General features: G+C 27.6%; 1 protein-coding gene across 2 annotated transcripts; it reads left to right on the top strand.

Moving 5' to 3' along the window:
* The first annotated feature begins 478 nt into the window (after positions 1–478).
* LOC111620667 (guanine nucleotide-binding protein G(o) subunit alpha) lies at positions 479–27,308 on the top strand. Of its 2 annotated transcripts, XM_023362642.1 has the most exons (9): positions 479–970; positions 3,611–3,808; positions 3,876–3,918; positions 18,269–18,410; positions 21,133–21,293; positions 24,434–24,562; positions 24,640–24,769; positions 24,836–24,989; positions 25,676–27,308. In XM_023362642.1, the coding sequence occupies exons 2-9, from the start codon at positions 3,691–3,693 to the stop codon at positions 25,861–25,863; spliced, it is 1,065 nt and encodes a 354-aa protein (XP_023218410.1). In that variant the 5' UTR covers positions 479–970; positions 3,611–3,690; the 3' UTR covers positions 25,864–27,308. The 2 variants fall into 2 exon arrangements, with proteins under 2 accessions (XP_023218410.1, XP_023218412.1); XM_023362644.1 differs by lacking the exons at positions 3,611–3,808; positions 3,876–3,918 and adding an exon at positions 1,236–1,278 and having other exon boundaries at positions 942–1,168.
* Positions 27,309–27,587: the final 279 nt, after the last annotated feature.

Here is a 27,587-nt window from a genome sequence, read left to right as displayed (position 1 = left end):
TTTTGAGATAACCTAAAATTAATAAATAATGAAAATGGTGATAATATAGTTCATGTAATTTATATAACTCGAATTTGCCTTTGAATCTCTATATTGTGAAAAAATAAATTTAAATTTCTTTAGATAATGATCTATTTTTTCGTTAGAATGAACAATAGAAATTGACAAAAATTTTATAAACGGAAATTCATGGTGGCTTAATAGAAAAATCTTTTATTTTCAAATTTATATATAAAAGTCATTTTTACGAACCTGAAATAAATGAAATAATTGCATGGAAATAGGACAAGATGGAAATATATATAATGAAAAAGAAAATTTATAAATAATAAAAATACAGAAAATAAATAAATTTATCTTCTTTACTACGTGAATGTTTGACTTGACTTGCTTCTATTATAAAATTTAAAAAATGCAAAATTTAATTATTATTTTAAAACACAAATTCATTTCTAAATAGAATATTTGCGTAAATTTTATTCATTACATCTCTCCCATGTTAACTTCTTAAAATCTTAACCTTTAGAAACTCCGTCACGATTTTAATATTAATTCTCATAATCAATAAGGTCATTAACCCACATAAAAGACGTCCATTTAACTTGTACTCGTTCCTATCTTTCTATAATAATTTAAAGGTATTTAATGAATAATTTGCTAAGAAATAAAAGCGCAAGATCCTTAATCGGTTTCGTTTAAACGATATTAGGACCCGGCGAAAATTTGTCCCCTTTGAACTCTAGGAAATGGCGGATGTGACGTCAGATATGCACGATGCAGAACGTAGCAACTGTGTCGATTGTCATTGGCTGATCGCTCGCCACCTTCCACGATCAGTACCGTGGAGGTTCTGCTCCCAAACCTTTGACGTGTGGTGTGTGTCGACAAAAAGTGAGGAAATAACGCAACCATCGTGGACGAGGTTGCCGTTGAAGGATATTTTTACAGTTAGTTTACGTCGTTGTGTGTTGTGTAGTGTGTGTGTGTGTGTGTGTTTGTGTGTATATCTCCGTTTCTTTATCGTCTTACTTGGAGCCGAACCCCTTAAAGATGGGGTGTGCAATGAGTGCCGAAGAGAGAGAGGCTCTAGAACGAAGCAAACAGATAGAGAAGAACCTTAAAGAAGATGGTCTTCAAGCGGCAAAGGATATAAAATTACTATTATTAGGTAAGCCTACCTTCAAACACCTGTAGATTTTTGGTTATTCGTAGATAATTCCAATTTTATATTACAGGTGCCGGTGAATCGGGCAAGAGCACTATCGTGAAACAAATGAAGTAAGTTGCTTTTTCTTTAATCTATATACTTGTAACTACTGACTAACACCCGTCTGTACGTTTGAAATGGGTGTGGCGTGTAATAACTCGGTAACGGGACATTAGAACCGAGACAAACCTACCACTGTATATCATAATTTACGAGCGCTTCTGTCAGGAACGCCATAAACACCGATAAAAAAAATTCATTCTTTCGAACTAATTATAATATTTAATTAAGCCATCTGTTTATAATAAATATAACAACTTACATAGATATACAAATATATTTACAGTATATATGAGGGTTATTCCAGTTGCCATCTTGGTTATCAGAAATCAATATAGTATTCGGCGCCATTTTGAGAGGGTCGGCTTTACGGCGTGACAGATCTGCTACACACAGCTGTCACATTGCTAGGAACTTTGTAGCTTATCTGCAATAGAACACTGAACGAACTGTAAACTAAGGAAATGTAAATACGGATCCCATTCGATCTAATTTTAAAGGATTTGAGAATCGTTATATAGATTTACAAATAAATAAGCTTTCTAGAAATAATATATATACATTATGACTATTATTTTGTTTTCATTTTTTGTGTGCAGTGTTTAAAATTTTATAGTGCAGTTAGCTAAAATAGTTGCGTGTGTTACTCTATTGTAAAAGGGTCGAAGAGTAGACTTATGTCTTGTTCTCATATGAGTCTATTTGTCGTTGTGAATACTTAATCTCATCGGATACGAAACGTTGGACTTATGCATACACGAAATAGTGTATTGAAAGTCTGGTGTTCTATATCGAAACTTTACCAATTGTAATTGCAATCCTTAATTAAATATGTAGATAATTTAGGTAAACTGAGGTAAATGAATCGTATTCGGTGTTTTCCCAAAATTTCGGAGCATTCGAATAACGTTCACGAGTACTTTAAAAATTACAGAGTATTGTCGTGACGTCACTAGTGTTTGTCTTCCGTTATTATAATATTCATCGAGTGTATCTCTCGGAAAGTGTTTTAGTGCAAATGCCATTCGTTTTCGATTAAATTAATAATCTTTTTATAAAGACTTTTAAAAAGTAATGTGTTTACGTATTATGTAAAATAACCGCTTAGGTAATTAAATTGCTATGTAATTTATTATAAATAGCATGCGTTTGATTTAATATTTGATTAATTATATGCTGCTAAATAAAGGGGAAAAAAGTAAAGTTATCGATACGGGCAACGTAAATTAAATTAGTTAATTTTTATTAATTGTATTTTTTATAAAGGAAAGTCGGTCACGTGGTATTTTTGAAAATGGCTATTTTAAAATGTCGAATTAATTTTTTTTTTTTTTAATATTTGTCTTTTTTCTCATTTTGGTCATTTTTTTATTAACATTTGCCTAAATTTTATGCATTTTTAATTTATATCGTCCGAGTGAAGAATAATAACATGAATTAAATTTGTATCTTCCATCATTGTTAATATTTATTTTATGCTATTCGATACACGAACTTCAGTTTGTTGTCCGAAAATATAAATAATAGGATATATTAAATGTCTAAAATTCAATTAGATAAATAGTTTTCCCTGCATGTTTTATAAGTATAAATAAAAAATAATTTATTTTGACAAGAAAATAAATATATTATTGAAATAAATTTCTTTAACTAAAAAACCTCTTTTTCAAAAATATTTTTGCTCAGTTTTTTCAATAACTGAATTTTTTTTATGTTCGTAAACATAAGCAAGGAGTTTATATATATATATATATAAACTCCTTGCTTAGTGAACAAATATATATATATATATTTGTTTGCTAGGCTGTTCGAAACTAAAAAAAAAGGTCGTATCGATTATTTAAAATCCAAAAATTCGTTCTTAAAAAATGGTTGTAACTTAATCCGTTATATTTGAAACCCATACTTTACATTTTAAACCTCTTATACTGTAACCAATTTTAGTTTTTGAATTCTTCAATTTCTTAGAATTGCACATCATAAAGTTGCTTCCCATAACTGTTTGTATTTGTTTTATACCATCCGATACAAGATCATCACTTTGTCGTTTCATAATATAAATAATAAGACAAACTGTATATATATATTTTGATATTCTATTATAGGCACATCAAAGTTCATCTCTAAATTTAAAGCCAAGCTAAAATATGTATATTGTCATTTATTATTACCTTAACAAGAGAACATATCTCTGTTTTAAAAATGATATCTCAATAATAAGTTTCCATTTAAATTTAATTAAATTTTAATTTTTATCTATTAAGAGTCCTACTGAATTAAAAAAAATATCCAGTCATTTTTCTCTATATTTAAATAGTACAAATTTTTGTTTAATAAAATTATGTGTAGTGTGTGTGTGTGTGTGTGTTTGTGTGTATATCTCCGTTTCTTTATCGTCTTACTTGGAGCCGAACCCCTTAAAGATGGGGTGTGCAATGAGTGCCGAAGAGAGAGAGGCTCTAGAACGAAGCAAACAGATAGAGAAGAACCTTAAAGAAGATGGTCTTCAAGCGGCAAAGGATATAAAATTACTATTATTAGGTAAGCCTACCTTCAAACACCTGTAGATTTTTGGTTATTCGTAGATAATTCCAATTTTATATTACAGGTGCCGGTGAATCGGGCAAGAGCACTATCGTGAAACAAATGAAGTAAGTTGCTTTTTCTTTAATCTATATACTTGTAACTACTGACTAACACCCGTCTGTACGTTTGAAATGGGTGTGGCGTGTAATAACTCGGTAACGGGACATTAGAACCGAGACAAACCTACCACTGTATATCATAATTTACGAGCGCTTCTGTCAGGAACGCCATAAACACCGATAAAAAAAATTCATTCTTTCGAACTAATTATAATATTTAATTAAGCCATCTGTTTATAATAAATATAACAACTTACATAGATATACAAATATATTTACAGTATATATGAGGGTTATTCCAGTTGCCATCTTGGTTATCAGAAATCAATATAGTATTCGGCGCCATTTTGAGAGGGTCGGCTTTACGGCGTGACAGATCTGCTACACACAGCTGTCACATTGCTAGGAACTTTGTAGCTTATCTGCAATAGAACACTGAACGAACTGTAAACTAAGGAAATGTAAATACGGATCCCATTCGATCTAATTTTAAAGGATTTGAGAATCGTTATATAGATTTACAAATAAATAAGCTTTCTAGAAATAATATATATACATTATGACTATTATTTTGTTTTCATTTTTTTTAATCTAATAATACATATATATTTTAAGTGAAAATGTTTGTAACTCTCAGGTAATTATTGTACTAAGTTATAAATGAAATTTTAAGAATTCAATATTTGTAACTAAGCACAATTTTCATTGTAAAAGTTGATTGTTTTAATATTTATTGTGCAATACAATCAAATGTAACTTTCACAATATATTCAAAATTATGAAAGTGAAACTGATTATCCATTAAATCTAATATTAATAAAATTAGAGAAGTGATCTTTTGTCATTAATTATTAATAAAAGAAAATTTATGCAAACTTACTGATAATTTAAGTATTTATATGATGCAATTAATATTTAAACACAATGTAATATTTATCACTTTAAAAAAAATCCTTTTAAAATTTATTAAATTCTTATTTATAATTACTAACAATTATATTTTGTACCATATATTATTAAAAAAAAGCCATAAGCAATCATATGCCAGTTAACATGATGGTCATTTGACAGATGTCATTTTTATCATTAAAAGCTGTCAGATTTTCATATTTGAAGTCCAAGAATACATCACGTTCATTTAAGTTTTATTCATTTATGATATGATGAATTTAGTTGGAATTCTTCACTTAAATATTTGTTATGCAAAATATCTGAGAAGAATATTTCATATCAAATTGATGAGATAGAAATTCAGATATTTAATATTAAATTATCTGTTTACTTGTAAGTTATTTGCAAATATACAATAACAGATAAATTCTCANTTTTGTATGGAAGCACTTTTATTTATCGTCATGTATAAAAATTATTTTTAAAAAATTCAAGCAGTTTTATACACAATTTAATTATTTAAATAAAATGTACACAGTTTTAAATGTAACTCTCAAAAATTTTCTTCGTGTGAATTACCGGTTTTAAAGAAAAGAATCGCAATTGTATTCGCTTTTCCTACTTTTTTTTATGTATATAATTTCTGATTGTTTCGTTATTATAATTGGTGTGAAGGTCGAATACTTTTTTTCAAAGATATATGTCACAGATAGAAAATGTTTAAAACGGTGTAATGAGGTCATCTCTTTATTTTCTTCAAGTAGCCTACTTCTATATCAAGTTCTTATTATTCTCTTTATATTTTTATATACAGATGCAGATATTGATGTCATACGGTACTACAAAATAGTTATTTCGTAATTTTAATCGATATATGTTATATTACAAGATACAGATTATCTATGTATCGACTTTGTTATTAGTCATAATGTCTTCAGCAAAAGTATTTTCCAAAATGGCAACTGTTGTACAATGATTCAAATTTTATTATTTATATTGTGATTCTAGTAACCCCGTCAGAAAAAAGTAACTCCAGTTTGAGGATTCATTTCTCTTTTTACCATTGTTTCTGAGCTAAATATATGATTTTGAATTTGAAAATTTTATTAGTAAAATATTTCAGATTATCGGCGACAAGTTATGGAGAATATTTATTATATAACAGAAACAGAAGAGGGGAAAATCTATAAATAATGTAAATACAACAATGTAAACTTGGAAAAAATGATTATTGTTCTTTCTCTTTTGTTAAGTTTCTATGTATAAGATTCTTACTTATTTATAATGAATAAAAATAATAATATAAATAAAAAATGGCCTAAACAACCTTTATATTCTAGCCTATAGAATACAAGAATAAAATCATCACGCAGTATATGCTTTAATTTTTGATACATGATAATATAAGTTCATGCAGTTGTCTTAGCGTGTATATAGAATATTAATATGCATTATACACGCAGACAAAACTTCGTCAACCGAACACAGTTTATTTTACAGCAATGTCAATTTCCTAGTTTAATTTTTATTTTCAGAATAGTTTTTGTATGCTATTGTTATGTGTGTTACTCGTAATTCCTCAGTATCACGGTGTATTTGTCATTCATTACTCCCACTAACGCCATATGAGATTATCAATATTTAATCACTGTAGAAACACTTTTAAAGAAAACTTTGTATTATTTATATTATATAGGCTATAAAAGAGATTTCAATTTATAAACAAACAAAACGTGGGTTTCTTCCTCTTTTTTAACACGAATTTATTATTAGTATTACAATAGATCAGTTTGATTTATATCAACATTAAATTTGGTAGCAAATTCCTCTCGCGGTTTAGGAATTGTGCAAATGGGTATCTTTTATCATCAGAGAAAAATGCCAACTGGATCTTTCTACCTCTTTCCATTTAATGGATGAATTCGAAAAATTCTGTCTACTACATTAGAAAATGAAAATAAGTATCAGATATTTTTATATGTATCAAAAGAATTTCAAATAGTTTATACCGTTCAAAAATGAAATTTTACAGCTTTGAAAATGCTACGATGACATATTCTTATCATCAAGGTTCATTACGCTAAAGCTATATATGAGCGTTATAGAAATGGGAGTATAAATAACAGTATGATAAATTAAATAGAATGATATAAAAATGTAAATTTGCTTCTGTTTTATATATTTTATAGATATGTCAGTCTCCGTTGTAGCAAGTTTTTGGTTATCCTAACACTATAGCCTAATACAGTATTATAGATTTATATGATGTATTTATATGCTAGATATTACCTATTTAAATANGCACATTTTCTTTTTTCCGACTTAATTAATTCGACTCGGTTCTTTTCGTTCTCTCCTCAGTTATGTGTATTACGTCATCAATATACAAGCGTGTCCTATCTCTCCATCACTTTGCTTTTGGTTTTCGTTAGTTTAATCTTATTTTAACTTTAAAAATTCTGTATTTTTTTATAGTTTCTACGGAAGCAGAAGAATAATTATTCTCCCGTATTACAGTAAATGTTTAAATGCGTTACGCTTTATTACATTTATGAAAAAGTGTAACACACTTAAAATTTATTGTAATACGGGAATATAATTATTCTACTACCACAGAAACAATTATAAATATGGGTTATAAAAATTCTGTATTTTTTTATAGTTTCTACGGAAGCAGAAGAATAATTATTCTCCCGTATTACAGTAAATGTTTAAATGCGTTAAACTTTATTACAGATGTGTAAAAGGTCGCTTAATTCTGATAAATAAAACATTTGAGATATTTAAATCCTGTAAGAATTTGTTGAAATATGATTGAAGTGCAAAATCATCAGTAAGAAAATTTAATATTTTCTAAACGAGTTGAACGATTGTTTCCTGTTTACTTAGAATTAAGTAGAATTTTCAAAAATACTCATATAATATTTTAAAATTTTAATAAATGCTAAATGGAAATTTAATTTGGGCTTCTTCATAAAAAATTATGTTCAAAATATATAAATTCTTGTTGATTTTTTTTTTAATTATTATTCTTACAGTATTGAAGTTATGTATACAGTACGTTTATTCGCAATGATTTGATCATTTCTTTATACTTTTAAACGATATTAATGACATTTTAAACAATACATTAAGTGGAAAAGTAGAAATATGTTAAGAACTTTCTCTCGAATCAACATTACTTCTATGTTATAATAATCTATAACATTATAGCATACGAAAATTCTTTAATAAATATTTAAATAAATCCGATTGAACTTCTCTATCAAGAATGTAAAGCAAAGAAGTAATGAATCGCAGCTGCACTTTCATATTTTTAATAGAAAAATCCAAAAACGTTAAAAAAGGTGAATAAATTATGAATATGAAACTTCAATTTTTAATTATGTAAGATGATGATTAATTTTTAAATCTAATTTACTTGTTTTTTTTCTGTTAAAATATTGCGATTAGTTACGATATCGTTCTTTTAATTGTGTTTTTTTTCAGTAATTCATTGATTTCTTATATGCTTCTGTAACAGACCACAAGCAACAGTTTTCATTGTAAACTATACTAATCTCAATTAAAATAAAAATAATTCTTTATTTATCCGTATAAAAAGATAAAATGGTAGAATTAAGATACAGATGTAATCAAAATAATAAAATTAACATTGTTTCTATTCCGTTATTCATTCGAATAAATTTTACAACGAATTTTGCCTACCTAATTCGTGTCGTAAAGCAAAAAATACATTGAAAAATAAGAACCTATTTGCTTGCTTAATTATATAATTTATTTAAGTTTTGTACAACGTTGTTAAAATTTATAATGTTTGATAAATAATTTAGGCATTTTTAATCTTCAAGATCTGGATTTTTAAAAGTATAAATAGTAATTACGATAGAGATGTCGTGTTGCAGAGATAATAGTTATGTTTAAACGAAATGCCTATATTTGATATTGCTACACATTTTGATTTAATTATTAACGATTATTGTCACTGCATGTGTTGTCGGTGAAGTGTGACGTCACCGGATGATTATCGACGCGTCGCTAGCATGAACAATTATGTGTCCTGAGGCGTCGCCTTCTTATCGGCAAAAATTTTAATTTCTTTGATATTGAACGCCATTTCTGCTGTATTTTTATCAGTAAGAAAATTTGTGAAAGTTTAAAGTCCGAGTTTATTCAAAGTGTAAGAAGAAGAAGAAAAAAAATTCTTTTAAGTTTCTAAAATAAAATGTGTCATAAAAATGTTAGTCTACCAAATGGAATATTTAAGGAAGAAAGAAGCCCCGAGCGACAATTCGAATGTATTTTATGAAGTTTATTTTATATATAAATATATTGAATATTAAAGAATGAAAAAAAAAACTTCGATCCGAAGAGAAAAAGAAATTTTTAAAAAAAATATACGAATTATTTTATTTTATAACGAAAAATTTAGCCAATTCAATTAACCGTTCTTCACGTAATTAGATCTGATTAGTCAGATATATTCGATAATAATCGATATAAAATGTTTAACGGTAAGAAATTGGTGGCTTTGATATATATATTCGAAGTGTTTTTAATAATTTTTTGAGATATTTAGCTGATTGGTGCTACTTTGAATGATGATTACACAATCTGATTGGCCGAAAAGTTTGAATTTCTTTTAAGAAATACGTATTTCATTGTGTAGTTCACTGAATAATTCATTCATTTTAATGTAAAAAGTAATCTTACGATTTAAAATATCGAATTAAATAAAACGTTATCCTTTAATTGTTGATGTGATATAACTCATTAATTTGATAATAAAATAATTAACGTTCGTTTGAATTATTTTAAAGGATCTTTGTAGAGTATAATTGAGAATATATTTTCTTAAAATAAAAATTGTAATCGCTCATGAAGAATTCTTACAAGAAAACTTTTGTTTAAATAATTTAAATTTAGCGATAAACTTTTGTTTAATATAATCGTTAAGATTATTTCCTTGTTTAGCGAATAAACTTGGAAAATTTGCTACGGTTTTCATTTAAGCATTTTTCCTCTTGGTTTCCGTTCTGGGTTAATTGGTTGATCGAAACTAAAGTGGAATATGCAATATGTCAGAACAACATAATCGCTACATTGTTCAAAAGTGATACGTATTAACTTTCAGGATATGCATTTTGAAACGTGAATAGTTAAATACACTATTTTACTATCGAATTAATGTTTTATTATCGTATTTAAGAATTTACCTGATGATTCCAGAGATGCTCGTAAACTGTTAAAATACCACAAAATGAGTAGTCGACCTACTTTTAATAATAGCCAAGCAAAATAAAAAGAAAGGAGACGGAAGATAAAAAAGCAAATGTAAGAAAACTAAATTTTACTAAATATACAGGAAAAGCGTACAAATCAATAATGATATATTTCGGCTATTAAAGGCCTTTTCACATTTCGATTATACATTGAACATTAAATAGGACATATCGAAAAAATATTCCCTTAACATTAACCTAAATTCTAAATTTAAACCATATTCTTTTCTTCTATTATAATTTGATTTTCATAGTTTACTGGCTTATTATTTCGAGGACAATTATAGTCTATTAAATCCTATTACAAGCTCATAGAAATTTTATTAATTTCATTGTTATATTGTTTAAAATTCGTTATTTTTTTTAGGAAGAATCAAAAAGAAATATGTCATCTTAGATAGAATTGATCGTTTGATTTATTATGAAAGCCTATTGTGATTCATTAGATTACTCATTATTCAGAAACAAATAGGTGATTTTAAAATATCTTATTCTTTATCATATATATCATCCTGGTGATTGAATGTTTCGTCTAGGAATTACTGAAAAGTTTTGTGAGCAATTTTCGCAATAACTCATTCCGAATACGAAAATTTTGTTATAGGCCTTAAGGGTTATATTATTTATTCATGGCTGTATATTAATTAATCATAATTTCTGGCATGTTCTACGAAAAGGAATAAAAATAAGCATTAAAATTAAAACCATATGTAAAATTTGGTTATTTTAGACCAACTCAAATGAACAGCATTATTTCGGCGGAGTTTCCAAATCCAGAAGATCCTATACTCTTTGGAATCAACATTAAGAATATGGAACGTGTGGCGCCTTCATTGATTGTTACACAATGCTTACTTATATAATAATGCATTAAATTTAAATTGTCACAAAGTGTTAAGTGGATAAAATCAGGGAGTGCTAGAGGTTTCATGGTAGCCTATATTTTTCGTGAGGCCCTTTAGAATAAGTATGAAAAATTTAGTATAGATCAGTCAAAGAATTTAGAAGTTTATAGAGAAAGGAGAAACATGACAGACAATCTATTTAATATAAATAGAACATCCAAATATAAAATCAAATTTAATCGTTTATGTTATAATATTTAAAATCAGAAATTTAGAAAGATGAATTATAACTAACATATTTCTGATCAACTGCGAGAATGGTTATCCATAAGAATCCACGTTAAGTTGTGGAAGCATTTCATAAATTATTATGAAATCTTCTTGTTCCTTGTATAATTTTCCATACAAGAAATTAAAACTTTTCGAAAACTTCTTCAACTAATAAGTTATGAAAATAGAAACGACGAAAACAATATAGAATTAATGATTTAAACACTAAAAGGCACTTGTCATTATTTAAAAATGAGTAATATGTTTTTCGCCATAGTTTTGTATATTTCTTTGACTTATCTTGATTATTCATCTTTTTAATTAGTCACAAATGAATATTTCTTTAGCGACCTTTAAATTATAGCATTGAGAAAGAATTGAATAATTTTGTGATGTGGAAGCTACGCCAATCATCATCATTTATTTCGTGAGAAATTCTTTCATATCTACATCTGCAACACTATGTTGAACTAGCTTTTCGAAATTTTAAGTTCGAAATGGTTCGAATTCATCTTCTTAACAAAGACCACGTTGATGACCGCCTGTTATTTTAAAGTCATTCTGATAACATTCAATGTTCCCGTTTGAGCGAAAAAGGTCTATACAGTATATGCGAAAATTGCAAATAGTTGAAATAGTTCGCCATATTGGCTATCATCATTTTGAATTTGAAATATTTTATAAAATGGTCTAAAATATAATTCAAGAAAACTATTTTCCGAGTTATCTCGCAATAGATTGGTTAAGCATCATCATTTCGGTATTTTAAAATTTTACATCTTATGTATATTGGCCCATAATTCAATAAACCAAGTCAAAGCAAATTACTTAGATCAAGACGATCAAAAGATGTAGTAACTGAAAATTCGTACCAGCACATTAAAATGCTTCAAATAATTTATTGGGCATTGCGAATTTCATTTGGAACAGTTTTTAACTTTATTAGTAGAAACAACAATGTTATTATTCTACTTTAAAATAATTAACTCACTTTTGGCTACTCAATTACAGAATTTCTGTCTTCGTGAACTTACTGCAATGGATTCATTTTCAACATTTTTAACTCTTATTAAACTCTCGCTTTGTTTATTAGTTTGTTACACTCGCTTACATTTTCTTATCTGCTGCTTCACTGTAAAAGATGCCAACGAGTTTGCGAAATTTCTTTGAGAATCACTGCTTTAGACAATTTAATAAACATTTTTTGGGCTCGAGGCGCACTGTAAAACGTGAAAAATTTTTTCTGGCGCACTTTATGTACAAAATAAAATAAATATTAATATATTTTAAATTATAAATAGCTGCTACCCTGTAGGCCTAACCTAGCTATTAGTTAATCGTAGATGTAATAAATCTTTGTATAAATTGGTTTCATTTTATTTTCAAGATATACTTTCATAATATTCGTGGTGTATTTAGCCATCTATTGAGTTGCACCAGTGCTCTTGAGCACACTATTTGAGAACCACTGATCTAAAGTTTGATATTTGTCCATTTCTCATGAAGTTTAGAAACATTCAAAAATATAAGATAAGAAATTTTCTTTCCATATAAGATTATAAGAGGATTTCACAGATTCCCTGCTTATAACCACGCTTTAAAAAAAATCTTTAAATTAAAACTTTGACTTAGAAGAATGATAAGTTTCCTATAGTTTTCTTCGCAACCGATCTACAAATCTTGTAACTAAGCTATTAAAAAACAGAATTTTTTATGGATAAAAAAACTAAAAGAAAGATTTACGAAAATTCCATTTGAACAGGAACATTAGAAAAAATTGATTTCTAACTTTAACAATACACCTGTCTACCAATTAAAAAAAATTCTCTAAGTCGATGCTTAAAAGTGCATTTAAGAAACGGGTCGATACATTTTCCAAAACTTTTAAAAGAAATTTTAAAAAATAATTAATCGATTTCTATGACGTCACATTTTACATTACTTAAAATATCAAAATAAAGCTAGAAATTGATTAGAAATGCGTAAAAATAAATTTGCGTGATTAATTTTTCATATTTTACTGACTTTTCTCATAGAAATTCCGATATTTATTATTATTATTTTTAGCTTCGAACAGTTATAATATCTGGTAATATCAGCAATTGTCTCTTCTATAATCGATCCCTTATTGAAATATTTATTTCTTTAAAAAAATCTTAACCTTCGATTAATTTATTCTTATCAAAATGGATAGAGAATTTATTTATTTTTTTTCATAATATAAAATAATAATAATAAAATAACAATATTTATCCTTCTAATACCGTTAATATGAGGCAATTTCGGAGATTATTTCAACCCGTACACAATATTAAATTCAATAAAAAGTGATTTTTAAATTATTAGAATTAAACTCTTTTTCTAATTTAATTTAACGAGTGGAATTTTACTGCTTAAAAAAATTGCACATTTACGATTTTCAATTTAGTCAATTCACCTAAGTCATAACAGCTTTATTACCTTATACATTATTATTATTTTTTTTTTTAATGCAGAAAATATATTAAAGTGTGTATAGAATTAATTTTGTAAATTTAATTCAATAATCTAAATTTTAGAACCGATTTTTCTCGATCGTTTAAAAAGAATCCCTACCTCAACCATGATGCAAATTGTCATTACGTTTTAATTAACCGGAGTTTTTTATTTGATGGATTAAATCGTTATTGTGTTCAATAAAATGTAATGACACTAAGTAGATTGATCATACTTATTTGAATCACGTGGCACATGAACAGTCATTCACGTATTTTAATTGATAAGGTAGAATACCCGTTTAAATTTGTTATTTGAAACTGTTTATTCGTGTTGTTATTCTTTTTTTTATTATGAGTAATTGCTACTAGTTGCTTAAAATATAAGTCATAGTTGAAGATGATTACCATAATTCAACTAAAAATTGCCGTAAAAGAATTTGATAACTGTAATTGAACCATGGAATAAGAATAAAAGAAAAGGTGAAAAAATTTCGAGTTGGCATTTTTCTTCTTCAACTAAAATAATAGTTAATAATTCATGAAAGTTCTCCCCCTTTTGGGATGCTTCCAATAAATATCGAAAATTTCGGTAAAGTAGAAATGTTTGTAGAAAAAAAAATAATAATAAAATTTTAAGCTATATCTGTAAATAAATATATTATATTTATTTATTTTAAAGTTAAATATTATACTTTATAAAGTAACTGGGAAAATGACATTATCGATGTGTAATGAATGATGTTGAGATTTATAATATAATTATTTATTTACGTTTTACAATTGTTTTTGTATGGAAGCACTTTTATTTATCGTCATGTATAAAAATTATTTTTAAAAAATTCAAGCAGTTTTATACACAATTTAATTATTTAAATAAAATGTACACAGTTTTAAATGTAACTCTCAAAAATTTTCTTCGTGTGAATTACCGGTTTTAAAGAAAAGAATCGCAATTGTATTCGCTTTTCCTACTTTTTTTTATGTATATAATTTCTGATTGTTTCGTTATTATAATTGGTGTGAAGGTCGAATACTTTCTTTCAAAGATATATGTCACAGATAGAAAATGTTTAAAACGGTGTAATGAGGTCATCTCTTTATTTTCTTCAAGTAGCCTACTTCTATATCAAGTTCTTATTATTCTCTTTATATTTTTATATACAGATGCAGATATTGATGTCATACGGTACTACAAAATAGTTATTTCGTATTTTTAATCGATATATGTTATATTACAAGATACAGATTATCTATGTATCGACTTTGTTATTAGTCATAATGTCTTCAGCAAAAGTATTTTCCAAAATGGCAACTGTTGTACAATGATTCAAATTTTATTATTTATATTGTGATTCTAGTAACCCCGTCAGAAAAAAGTAACTCCAGTTTGAGGATTCATTTCTCTTTTCTACCATTGTTTCTGAGCTAAATATATGATTTTGAATTTGAAAATTTTATTAGTAAAATATTTCAGATTATCGGCGACAAGTTATGGAGAATATTTATTATATAACAGAAACAGAAGAGGGGAAAATCTATAAATAATGTAAATACAACAATGTAAACTTGGAAAAAATGATTATTGTTCTTTCTCTTTTGTTAAGTTTCTATGTATAAGATTCTTACTTATTTATAATGAATAAAAATAATAATATAAATAAAAAAATGGCCTAAACAACCTTTATATTCTAGCCTATAGAATACAAGAATAAAATCATCACGCAGTATATGCTTTAATTTTTGATACATGATAATATAAGTTCATGCAGTTGTCTTAGCGTGTATATAGAATATTAATATGCATTATACACGCAGACAAAACTTCGTCAACCGAACACAGTTTATTTTACAGCAATGTCAATTTCCTAGTTTAATTTTTATTTTCAGAATAGTTTTTGTATGCTATTGTTATGTGTGTTACTCGTAATTCCTCAGTATCACGGTGTATTTGTCATTCATTACTCCCACTAACGCCATATGAGATTATCAATATTTAATCACTGTAGAAACACTTTTAAAGAAAACTTTGTATTATTTATATTATATAGGCTATAAAAGAGATTTCAATTTATAAACAAACAAAACGTGGGTTTCTTCCTCTTTTTTAACACGAATTTATTATTAGTATTACAATAGATCAGTTTGATTTATATCAACATTAAATTTGGTAGCAAATTCCTCTCGCGGTTTAGGAATTGTGCAAATGGGTATCTTTTATCATCAGAGAAAAATGCCAACTGGATCTTTCTACCTCTTTCCATTTAATGGATGAATTCGAAAAATTCTGTCTACTACATTAGAAAATGAAAATAAGTATCAGATATTTTTATATGTATCAAAAGAATTTCAAATAGTTTATACCGTTCAAAAATGAAATTTTACAGCTTTGAAAATGCTACGATGACATATTCTTATCATCAAGGTTCATTACGCTAAAGCTATATATGAGCGTTATAGAAATGGGAGTATAAATAACAGTATGATAAATTAAATAGAATGATATAAAAATGTAAATTTGCTTCTGTTTTATATATTTTATAGATATGTCAGTCTCCGTTGTAGCAAGTTTTTGGTTATCCTAACACTATAGCCTAATACAGTATTATAGATTTATATGATGTATTTATATGCTAGATATTACCTATTTAAATAGGTAATCTCATTTATAGATGATAGCAAATTAAAAACTCGTTTTTTTATTTGTGTAAAATTTTGGAAAATCGACCCCATTAGTTAAAGTGTTCCTATACGCCTATGGCTAGTATATGTTTTATATATTTGTTATTTTTATATATTTTATATAATATATATATATTTATTTATAACAATACACTGTTTTATAGTAGAAAGATAAAATTTAGAGACTTTGTGTAATGTCGGTACAGAATCGAGATAATAATTATGAAACCACAAGGAAACAAAGGTGTGGGTTAATATCTTACGACACATTTCTCGTATTTGTTTTCTATACCGATAATATCTGTATACAAAACAATACAATTTGGTAGCAGACACCTATGACTCATCATAAAATCCTGTTTTGTCTAGATTCCTTATCGGCATTTAAGTCTATGATAGGGTAAAAATTCTCTACAATTGTTAGATTAAATATGGTCTTACGGCGTTTGAATTGAATGCCGAATATCTAAACGGACTAACAATATGTCATTAATAAACTTGTATTTTTTAATGATAAAAAAATTCAATAGTTTTTAAATTGTTATATGTAGTTTAATAATAATAAAATCTACGTTAAACAATATCATATTAAAGTATATTAGACTTACATAAATCGGTTTTGTGATAATCTATAAGTATATAAAGTGATTTTTAAACAAGTAAAGATTAAAAGACAAAGTATTTATATAAAATTTCTTTTATTACAAATAAAATAGTCTTTAAAACTATTCTAAAATAACAAAGATATAGATAAATGTTTGAAAAATTGTTATCATAGAATACAGAGTTTAACATATTTATAATTAATTAACCCTTAAAATTTATTAGTAGAAATTGTTAAATTGAAATTTAACATATTATTTAAACTAGTGTAATGTTAATTATTATTAATATTAATATAAAAACGTGTAAGTTTATTTTAAATTATTATTATTAAATAAGTTAACAAGAAATAAACATCTTTAATATTTCTTTATTTTCCTTCTTTAACTCTTATCGGATATTATTGCCAAAACCGTTTAGATGTAACTTATACAATATATAAATTGATTATTTGCTTCGTTCAAGTCTGAAAGGACTTTGGAAATCGATAAAATAAACGTTTTGGAAAGGATGCTGCCGCGTATATAATACTTTTCTAAATTTTAATTTTTATTCATTTTTGTATTTATTACTCTTCATTCGAGGCAGAAGGTCGAGATTAATGACCTTTATTAGTATATTTATATAATTTTCCCTCAGATACATTTTCGTTTCTCTTTTTAGTATATTTTGATTGGTTTTTCTAGTGTTTTTACTGCTTCTATAGCTTAGTGAATTTAGAATTAACCTGTTCGGTAGGCCCACTTACACAAATATACGTTCATTCGCTATGTTATGATTCATATATTTATAAATTTTTAAACTACCGAATTCTATCGATAAATCATTAAGTAAATATAGTTATAATTAGTGCAATGTTACAGAATGGTACCAAAAGGTTCTCGCGTGTTTTGTATATTCTCGTGAATACATAAATTACAATTATTCCTTCTTCCTAATAAAACATGTATCGTGATGTATAATTTATTAGATCAAAATTATAAACGCACGAAAAAATAGAGTGTATCATATTGTGTTTATAACGCATTTCAATAATTTTAGAAATTGAAATTCTTTCTTTTATGTACAGACTCTGTCAGAAAATAAGCTCTGTGTTGTAAATTTTCTCTTTCATAAATTCTCGCAGGTTATTATACGGTAAGAGAGACAACAATAATAGTGCTTTCGGTATTTTACACGTAAATAATTCAAGAAAGGGTGTTTCTAATTATATTATTATTCATGAATTTATAAACAATCTTATAACTTATTAACGTTAATAAATAAATAATTTATTACGTATATTTTTTTCTTTTTTTGTTTTTTACAGAATTATTCATGATAGTGGTTTCACAGCGGAGGATTTCAGGCAGTACAAACCCGTAGTGTACAGTAATACTATACAGTCAATGGTAGCTATACTACGAGCGATGCCAAATTTGAGTATTAGTTTTGCCAATAATGAAAGGGAGGTAAGAATACGAACGTTATATATAAATAACTGATCTAATACTTTATATAGAATATAATAAAAAAAGAAATTATTGTTTCTATTTGTATAAATTTCGGACGTATATTGATCCTGGAATAATGACGCGCAGTCATGTGATTTTGGCGCCTTCCTGTCGCGTTTTAGCCTCTTTGATGTTCTTACTAACACTCAATACCATTTGAATATTTATCGAGTCAATTTTGATTAAAGGTAGAATGTCTGTTAAATAGATTTTCACCCGGCCCAACGCAATTGGTTTTTCGTTTTTATGTAAAAATGTACGCCCATCACGTGATATGATCGATAGTAACCTTTTACACTAGAGGATAAGATAACACGGAAGAAAATTTTATCAATGTTACGAAAGAGGTTTGCTTTTATTTATAAGAACTGTTCGATCACTCAAGGAAATAAAAAAAAAAGAAAAAGCAATTTTTAACTTTGGAGAATCAACAAAGATTTTTTTTAAAACTACGATTAAAAGCAAGAAAATGTAGCTTCTTTTTATACACGTAAAATATTTAAACCTATATTATGTGGTGTGTCATGTATATTAAGTAATATGTATCGTGAGTCTGTATTGTGTGACAAATTATTTAAAGAGTATTGTAGACTATGCAATATAAGCTAAGAATTATATTTTTATATTCTAAACTCATACTTTCTCTTAATTGAAATTTCTAATATTTTACGATAACTAAAAAGGGAAGTGTGCATTAAAAACATATATACTGTATATATCAACATATTTAAGAAAAATATCAGATAAGTAAAACGTGTTAAATTCATAATAATAATTAAATTACAATAACAGGTACGAATGATTTCGCGATATAAAAATTAACAGTAAAGATTGTATAAAATATTAATCCGTTTATATTGTGTATATAAGAAGAAATATGTTACCTTCCTTAAGCATTATATTCCGTTAGTGTTACAAGTATGTAGATATTGACATAAAAGCTGATTTTTAAAACTAATCTACAGTAAAGGAAAAACAGCTTAACATCGTAGTAGAAGCGATATCTTTCCGAAATATTAGAATTTAAATAGCAATTCGAAAAGGTTTTCAATGCTGACATTCGGAAGCTTACTATATTTCTCCGTGACCTTAATGAACTACGAACGTGGCTACACCCATAAGGCACAGGCTGCTGCTTAGCAACTGTTTCCGTAACTAGGAAATATCCACCCATCCGATGCACTCTCGACATTTTCATTACCAACAATAGACCCTACCCATTCTTTTTGCGGGTAAGTTCAAAGGCACGCTTCAGTCCAGATGGGCGTCTATGACCTTTTCCTCAGCTTCCCAAATGCCAAACAACGATACTCGCGAACTCGCATCATCAATATTCATTTAGTTACATTTTCTGATGATGTTTTATATTCGATTCCAAAGCGTCACAAATTCGATTTGCAAATATTCCACCAACGATTTAAAATTTTAATAGTTTCCGTAATGAGATTTACAATTGCATTATAAAGATAGATAAAATAGATTTAAGTACAAACTTTTAAACATTTATATCTGTAAAAACCGAATTAAAAAACTCGAATACATTTATTACGTATCATTTATGATGATTTCTTCTATTTTTATGATATTTAAAACTATCGATTTATACGATATTTTCTAGCTAAAATATTTCTCATTTCCAAATTAAGAAAATAAATTTCTTATTTAAACTTTATTAATAATGTAGATCCTCTTAAACGATTTAATTATTATATTAATGTTTAAAAAACAAAATAAAGCAAATCCCGCGAATAAACACGAAAATCAGAATTAAACCTACTTGACGCTATGGCTTATAATCGATAGCATTTGAAAATGTATAGGCTGTGTCGATATAAATTGCAATATATACTCCATTCACTTAGGATTAGAATAAAGTATTATTCACAGTATTAATCTATAAGCCACCATGACGTATTTAAAAAAATAATAATAATCAGTGTTGCGTGAGATAGCACACTAATCTCTATTGCAAAGTGCGCTACACGTTGAGTTCAGTAGCCTTTAATTCCATTCAGATTCTTCGTTTTCTATCGGTTTTCTAAACATTAAATGACAATGTCAGAATTTCCAGCTTCGGAAACAAATCGTTACAGGAAAAAGTCGGCTTCATAAATTATAATAAACTACATATTTTACATTTCGAATTCGTAAAGATCTTTTCTAATGTCGATTTTATAGCAGTTCCATTATCTAATCGACACAATCGAGAATTTCGAATTTTATCTTAATTTTAAATTAGTGTAATCGCATTTATTTATTACGGTACATATTTTATATATTATTGATAAGGAAGGACGTTTTACAACCGTAAATGTTCGATCTTCTGACACAATGTAACAAATGTTCTTTGAACAAACATGCGATCACTTGTGCAGAACGAATAACATCCTTTTATCTTAATTACGCCATCTTTTATTCTCGCGACCTTCGGGGTTAGCCCGGTGTCTGGATAATGTCAACACGTCAATCACTCTGTTATTTATTTTCAATTAAACCTATTTATTATTTAATGTCTGGAAAATCTCAAATTGCAACCTTTGTTGTGATTCTTCAATGAAAAATTTTTGAATTTTTATTCGTATTTTAAACAAGAAGCATCTTTACCTAAGACTATCAATAGGCCATCAACGAGTAAGAAATTTAATTGGCTATTTTAAAGAAAAATTTATTTAAATTTTAGGCTGATGCGAAGATGGTTTTCGACGTGGTGGGAAGAATGGAAGATACTGAACCATTTTCCGAAGAACTGCTTAGCGCTATGAAACGGTTGTGGGTGGATGCCGGAGTTCAAGAATGTTTCGGAAGATCCAACGAATATCAGCTCAATGACAGCGCCAAATAGTAATTATCTATGCCAATTTATTATATATAACGTTATAAAAATCCATCTTAAATAATTTTGATCAAATGGCATTAATAGTTTTTTTTAAACCATTTTTAAATTTACCTCTTATCTTCATTTATTTCATCGATCTTTATTGGATCTTTCATACATGAACGGTTCACTGTAAGAATTTACTGTTCAGTTTTCACGTCTGAAAATTACTTAAAAGTTTTTGTAATTTATAAAAAATAATTATTATTTTAAAAAAATTATCAGAAAAAATAATTATTTTTTCTGATAATTATTTTAAAAATCAAATAATTATCAGAAAATCAAGCTACGGATTATGTTGTAAAAATTATTTATCGTGTGGGATGTTTGCTTTCTATATTGAGAACCGAGAGACATCTCCAAAGTTGCACTTTTACGTTAGATATTCGATACATAGTCAAGAAACAATGTTTGACTTAGAATTATATGGACATAAATGAAAGGTCAAACGGATTACAATTTCGTTTCATATAAAATATAATCAACAAGAATAAAACTCAATATTTCGGAGCGTGCAATTTTATTTTCAAAGGTATGGCTAACATTTTTTAATTAATTAATTTTCAAATTAGATTTAACCGGCTCTAAATTCGGGTTGTGTATATGTTTTTAGGCCCGGCAGTGAACCCTGTTTTACTTTTTTTTCGAATTTTCGACGTTAAAATAAATAAAGTATTTAATGCGTTTGTTGATCAGTCGTGGAAAGGTAAAATCAATCAATATTTACCGATGTTACACTACTAAGCGGAATAGTAAGAATGTCTGGCGATAAAAATCCCTCTTGTGGTTTAAGGTCCATGTTGCCATCGCTATGGCAACCAACAAACAAACGCCCATGAATTTTAAAACTATTATTATTTTATTTATTCGACGAAATTTAATAACACGTTCGTTGTAATGTTTATCACNGCTATGGCAACCAACAAACAAACGCCCATGAATTTTAAAACTATTATTATTTTATTTATTCGACGAAATTTAATAACACGTTCGTTGTAATGTTTATCACTATATTTAAGCTAATTTGTATTAACATATATTTTTAATATTGAAATTTTATAAAGAAATAAAGTTTAAAAAATAAGAAGAAGAATTAAACTGTACCGAAATGATACTATCCGTATGCAAATTAACATCCTTTTCTATATTCATCAAGTTTAAAAAAAAAAAAAACTAATTCATTAATTCGATTTCAAACATGCCCTGGGATTGCATGTTACTATAAATAGCCGTTCTGGTGAGTCCGGCGATGCTGTTGTCATGGATACGCCGAATGACGTCGCTGTGATGTCATACAACAACGTCTAGTCCTTTTCATCGTTTGTTCTGAAATCGTTCTCGGTCGAATGTCATAAATGGCGGAATCTTCGATATATCTACAGCATATTATTATTATTATTATTATTCCTTGCATGCGAGATACGAAACCTGTAATATTTTTAAGATTTATATAATGATTTAATTTTAAAAAATAATTTTGTTTTAATTAAATCATTAGATGGAGCCACCGAAATACGTCGATTGAAATGCATACTTCATCAAAAGGATAGAACGAGTGTGTTACTTTGTTAGGAATCGTGCTACTCGGAATTTCATTTGGTGAAATACAAACTTAAAGAATTTTATTTTCTCTGTCGAAATTTAGAAAGCATTTTAAAATTTTCTATCGATGTCAAAGCAGTTACAGTGAAACAAAAATTGCAGAAAAGGTCCCCTTGGGAAAAGGGGAAGTAAATTCCGTCTTTTATTTTTCTTTCGCTTGACCTTTGACCTACACTTGCCAGATAACTTCTTAAGTCAATAAAAAAACTTTAATGCTGTATAAAATTTTATGACAAATTTCGATAGTAGAAATTATATATACTGTATCTTTTTGTTTTTGTTAACGTCAGATCTTTCATTTTAGTATGGAATTTTGTAAAAATTTCATATGAATTTTTTTTTAATATTCAAAAACTAGTTTATATTTTATTCATTTACATTCAGACCTTATATTACTAGGCCCTATATTCTTCTACGAAGGAAACAATATACTAATCCAATATATCTTACGATCTTAAATAATAACGTTTAATGAAGATTAATTCATTATTCTTTTTTTTTACTTTATCTGAAATTTCTTTTATGCTTAAGACAGTGTTCTTGTGGCAATGTGTTGGGTGGAAATTGGTATTTTCTATTATTAATTAATTTATTGAATGTAAATTAGTTAAGCGTTTATTCGATAACTCGATAAATGGTTGCGATCAAAAAATAGCTTAGTTTATTTGAAAAATTAAATTAATTTATCCATTATCTATGATAAATACTTTACAATGAGCACGTAAATGTCAATAGGCCATCAGAACTACCGTCAAAAAGCCTAATTATACCTAGAAATGGTATCTAAAATAATCTAATCTCCCTTAATTATGGCACAAATTTCCACAATGTACTAAATTATTGAATAAGAAAATATATAGATTAACACATATTTTACTGGGCCGCAATTTTCAAAAACTGTAGACTTAGAAATTCCCATTGTTGGTCGTCTCTGTTGTCTGTCCTTCCTTAATCTCGAGAACGGAGTTAGGTAGATGAAAGTCGAGACTATATACGGAAATCTTAGGGGCATGTGGCCCCGATTAACTATATACGAACTTTCGGTTTTGACAGTAATTCACGTTATTTTAATTCAAAAATTTTTTCTGAATAGAGCTAGATAGACCGGCATGACTCCATTGTTGACAGGAGAAGTACGATGTACAGGGGCACGACACTATTGAAATTAGAGCCCGGCACTGACGATGTCACAATAAATAATTGCTCGTTAAAACTTAAAATCATAAAATTTATTTTTCATATCCAACACTCGTGGTTTCTTCTTATTTAGGAATTATCTATCCATATAATTTAATCTGGTGTCATAAAAATAAAAGTAATGGGCGAATGTTATCAAAATTTTAAATGCTTTGGATTTTTTTTTGTATTAACTTATAATGGACAACATAGAAATGAATATTAAATATACATAAAGTCGTTTAACCTAATAGTAGCATTTTAGATTATACCAAACATTTTATAATTTAAAAAAATCAAATTAAATTCTGATCTTTCTAAATTATAGTTTCATCGACGATTTAGACCGATTGGGTTCTAAAGATTACATGCCTACGGAACAAGATATTCTTAGAACTAGAGTCAAAACTACAGGAATAGTAGAAGTTCATTTTTCTTTTAAAAACCTGAATTTTAAGTGAGTTATTAAGATTTAAAATTTGATCTATTTAAATTAACTAATTAATAGGAATATATCTCTTCTACTTAAATCAGGTTATTCGATGTAGGAGGTCAGAGGTCAGAGAGGAAGAAGTGGATTCACTGCTTCGAAGACGTAACGGCTATTATATTTTGTGTGGCTATGAGTGAATACGATCAAGTTCTTCATGAAGATGAAACAACTGTGAGTTATTTTAATTAGAGTTTAATTTTCGCCTTTGCATCTCTAAATTATAACTTTATTTTTCAGAATCGTATGCAAGAAAGCCTCAAATTGTTTGATTCTATATGTAATAATAAATGGTTCACTGATACATCAATTATTTTGTTTCTTAACAAAAAAGATTTATTCGAAGAGAAAATTAAGAAATCACCACTCACTATTTGTTTTCCTGAATATACAGGTGAATATAAATTAATAGAATAGTAAATTTTAACATGGCTATCAGTTGGCATACATTTATATTTAAAAATTTGATATATTGTTACCGGACTTACACTTGTGTTTATTTGCAATGATATCTGTTCTATAATATATAAAAATAGTCTAGAATAATAGTTTAACTTAATGATATCTGTTGGAATAAATGAATGTTTCAAAATAATTATCTCTCCAAATACATTTACTGATTCTTAGAAAATTTATTGTCTAAATGATAAAATTCTCGGAATTAACCTGCAAAAAGCACTCTGATTAATAAGATTGTGCAATATAGCGTAATGTTAAATGAACGACCAGGACTGTGCTTTTCTACCTGCTGATCACAGTTACTTTTATAGATCATATAATTATATATTTGTAGTAATTTTTAGCATGGTTTCTCTTATCATTTTATTATATTTTTTTATTTTATAATTTCATAATTTAAATATCATTCTCATTAGTTATTATATACTAATTACAAAAATTTCAAAATATTGATAGTTGCATGTTTGGCATCTATTCTTTGAAAATTTATTATAAAATACTGATACACAATCTTTGGTATCTAACTATTGAAAATTAAAAAATAAAAATGGTAACTACTACATTTCTACTAGAAAAGCAAAATTAATTGCATCGCTTTACTGTTTTTAATACATTTTACAGGTGCCCAAGAGTATGGAGAAGCAGCAGCCTATATTCAAGCTCAGTTTGAAGCCAAGAATAAATCAACCACCAAAGATATCTACTGCCATACGACATGTGCCACAGATACCACGAACATACAATTTGTGTTTGATGCAGTAACTGATGTGATCATTGCTAACAATCTGCGAGGATGCGGACTCTATTAAAAGAAAAGGACTCCGTTCTCCCGTCGTAAGATGTCTCGCCTAGGGTTAAAAATCCAAAAGCTTGAATTCAGTGGATTATCAAAACCAAAATTTCTTTCATTTGTAATTGCTGTTGTTTTCAAATTGGTGATTTGTACTCTGCAAAAAGGTACAAGAGAACGGGCGAGAAGTAGAAAAGATAAGAAATTTTGTGGTTAATAAGGTGACGGGACTGTAGCCTCGGGCACTTTATACTTTAACCACTATTCTACCAACCATCTAGTCATGTGCAAGCTATTTGAACCCAGAAATGCTTCGGCTTAGAGTATCCCGGATTTGATGCTTTTCTTGTGATTGTTATTTGCCAGAAGTTTGGCAAACCGTGTCTAATGGCCCATCTTTTCATTCGTTGTATTGAATAATTGCATTTGATGAATGTCTTTAGCTGGCGTACTAGAAAGGTTATCCTCATGGCTGATGGATAAATTGAAATCATATAAAAATATCAATCGAAATTTTCACATTTCAAAACTGGTCGGGGCACAATTTCAAATCTTAATCTCTTTTTGATTCATAATATAACAATTAAAAATGATAATGATGATGATTAAAAAAAAAAAAAAACTTAAATTTACTTGACCATCTTTCGCTCTTCACAAAAATTTTTGCATTTGACAATGCATCACTGGCAGTCTTACATAAAAAAAAAAAAAAAACCTCATGAAATGTGCCTCAATTGTTAATTTAGGAAAGGAAGGAGAAATCTAGGTCACAAGATCAAACCGACGAGTAGATATGGGACCATGTTATCACTAAAGAGGATGGTATCACCAGTGGCGTCACCATGCACATTCTATTTGGCTTCTGTGCCAATATCATTATTCTTCATATTCTCTGTGCATTTCTTCTGTTCGGGTATGCAGTATCTGCAATCTTGCCCAGTACACTAATCAAATGTGTTTAGCATTTTTAAGAAAAAAACAAAGCAGAATGGTTTGCACAGGATGCTCACCAGTGAAATATCATCATCATACATGATAATGGGGATGAAGGACTACTTTTTTGGTAACAGATGATAACCATTTATTGTTGTTTTCATAATCTACATAACCTACATTCTGAGTTTAATCTGTGATGTAAATAAATCTCTGTTTATCCATTATTGGCAATATGGCTCTAAAAGTAACATCCCTACAATCTATTTGACTGTTCCTTTCTTCCTATTTATCATAAATATTTCTTGCTTACATTAATAATGATTCTTTACCTTTGGCTTGTCTTTGCCAGAAAATTTTTTCCATCAATTTTATTTTTTCTAGATTTGAAAACGATGCAAAATTGTTCTAAATCATCCCTGTGTTCGGCCTTTGTCATAACTCTTAACATTATGACGCAAGTCTCGAGGTCGAGCATGACATGTATTAAGCTAAACAGTTGAATAAATTTTAGTAGTAGTTCTCAAAAAACTTTTCTGTGTTTGCTTTATTTATATATTGTTTGTAACATACATTAATTCATATTAAAAAAATTGTTAAATTGCTCTATATACTAATACACAAAAGTAAGTTTAAATCATGAGAATATTTTACTCAAAAGGCATTTTGAAATCACTAAGCTATTGCAATCTTTTCTTGTAAGAATCTTAAAATTCAAATTTGAAAATGTAATATTTTAAAAATACTGATTTACTAAAATATCTAATCAATTATTATAATTTTATTGTTTAATAAATTTAATCTATTTCT

This window comes from Centruroides sculpturatus, unplaced genomic scaffold (assembly GCF_000671375.1).
Source record: "Centruroides sculpturatus isolate CEXI.00-Female unplaced genomic scaffold, Cexi_2.0 scaffold194, whole genome shotgun sequence".
Classification (NCBI taxonomy): Eukaryota; Metazoa; Arthropoda; class Arachnida; order Scorpiones; family Buthidae; genus Centruroides; species Centruroides sculpturatus.
Note: the sequence above shows the minus strand (reverse complement) of the source record. Positions and strands in the feature narration are given on the sequence as shown.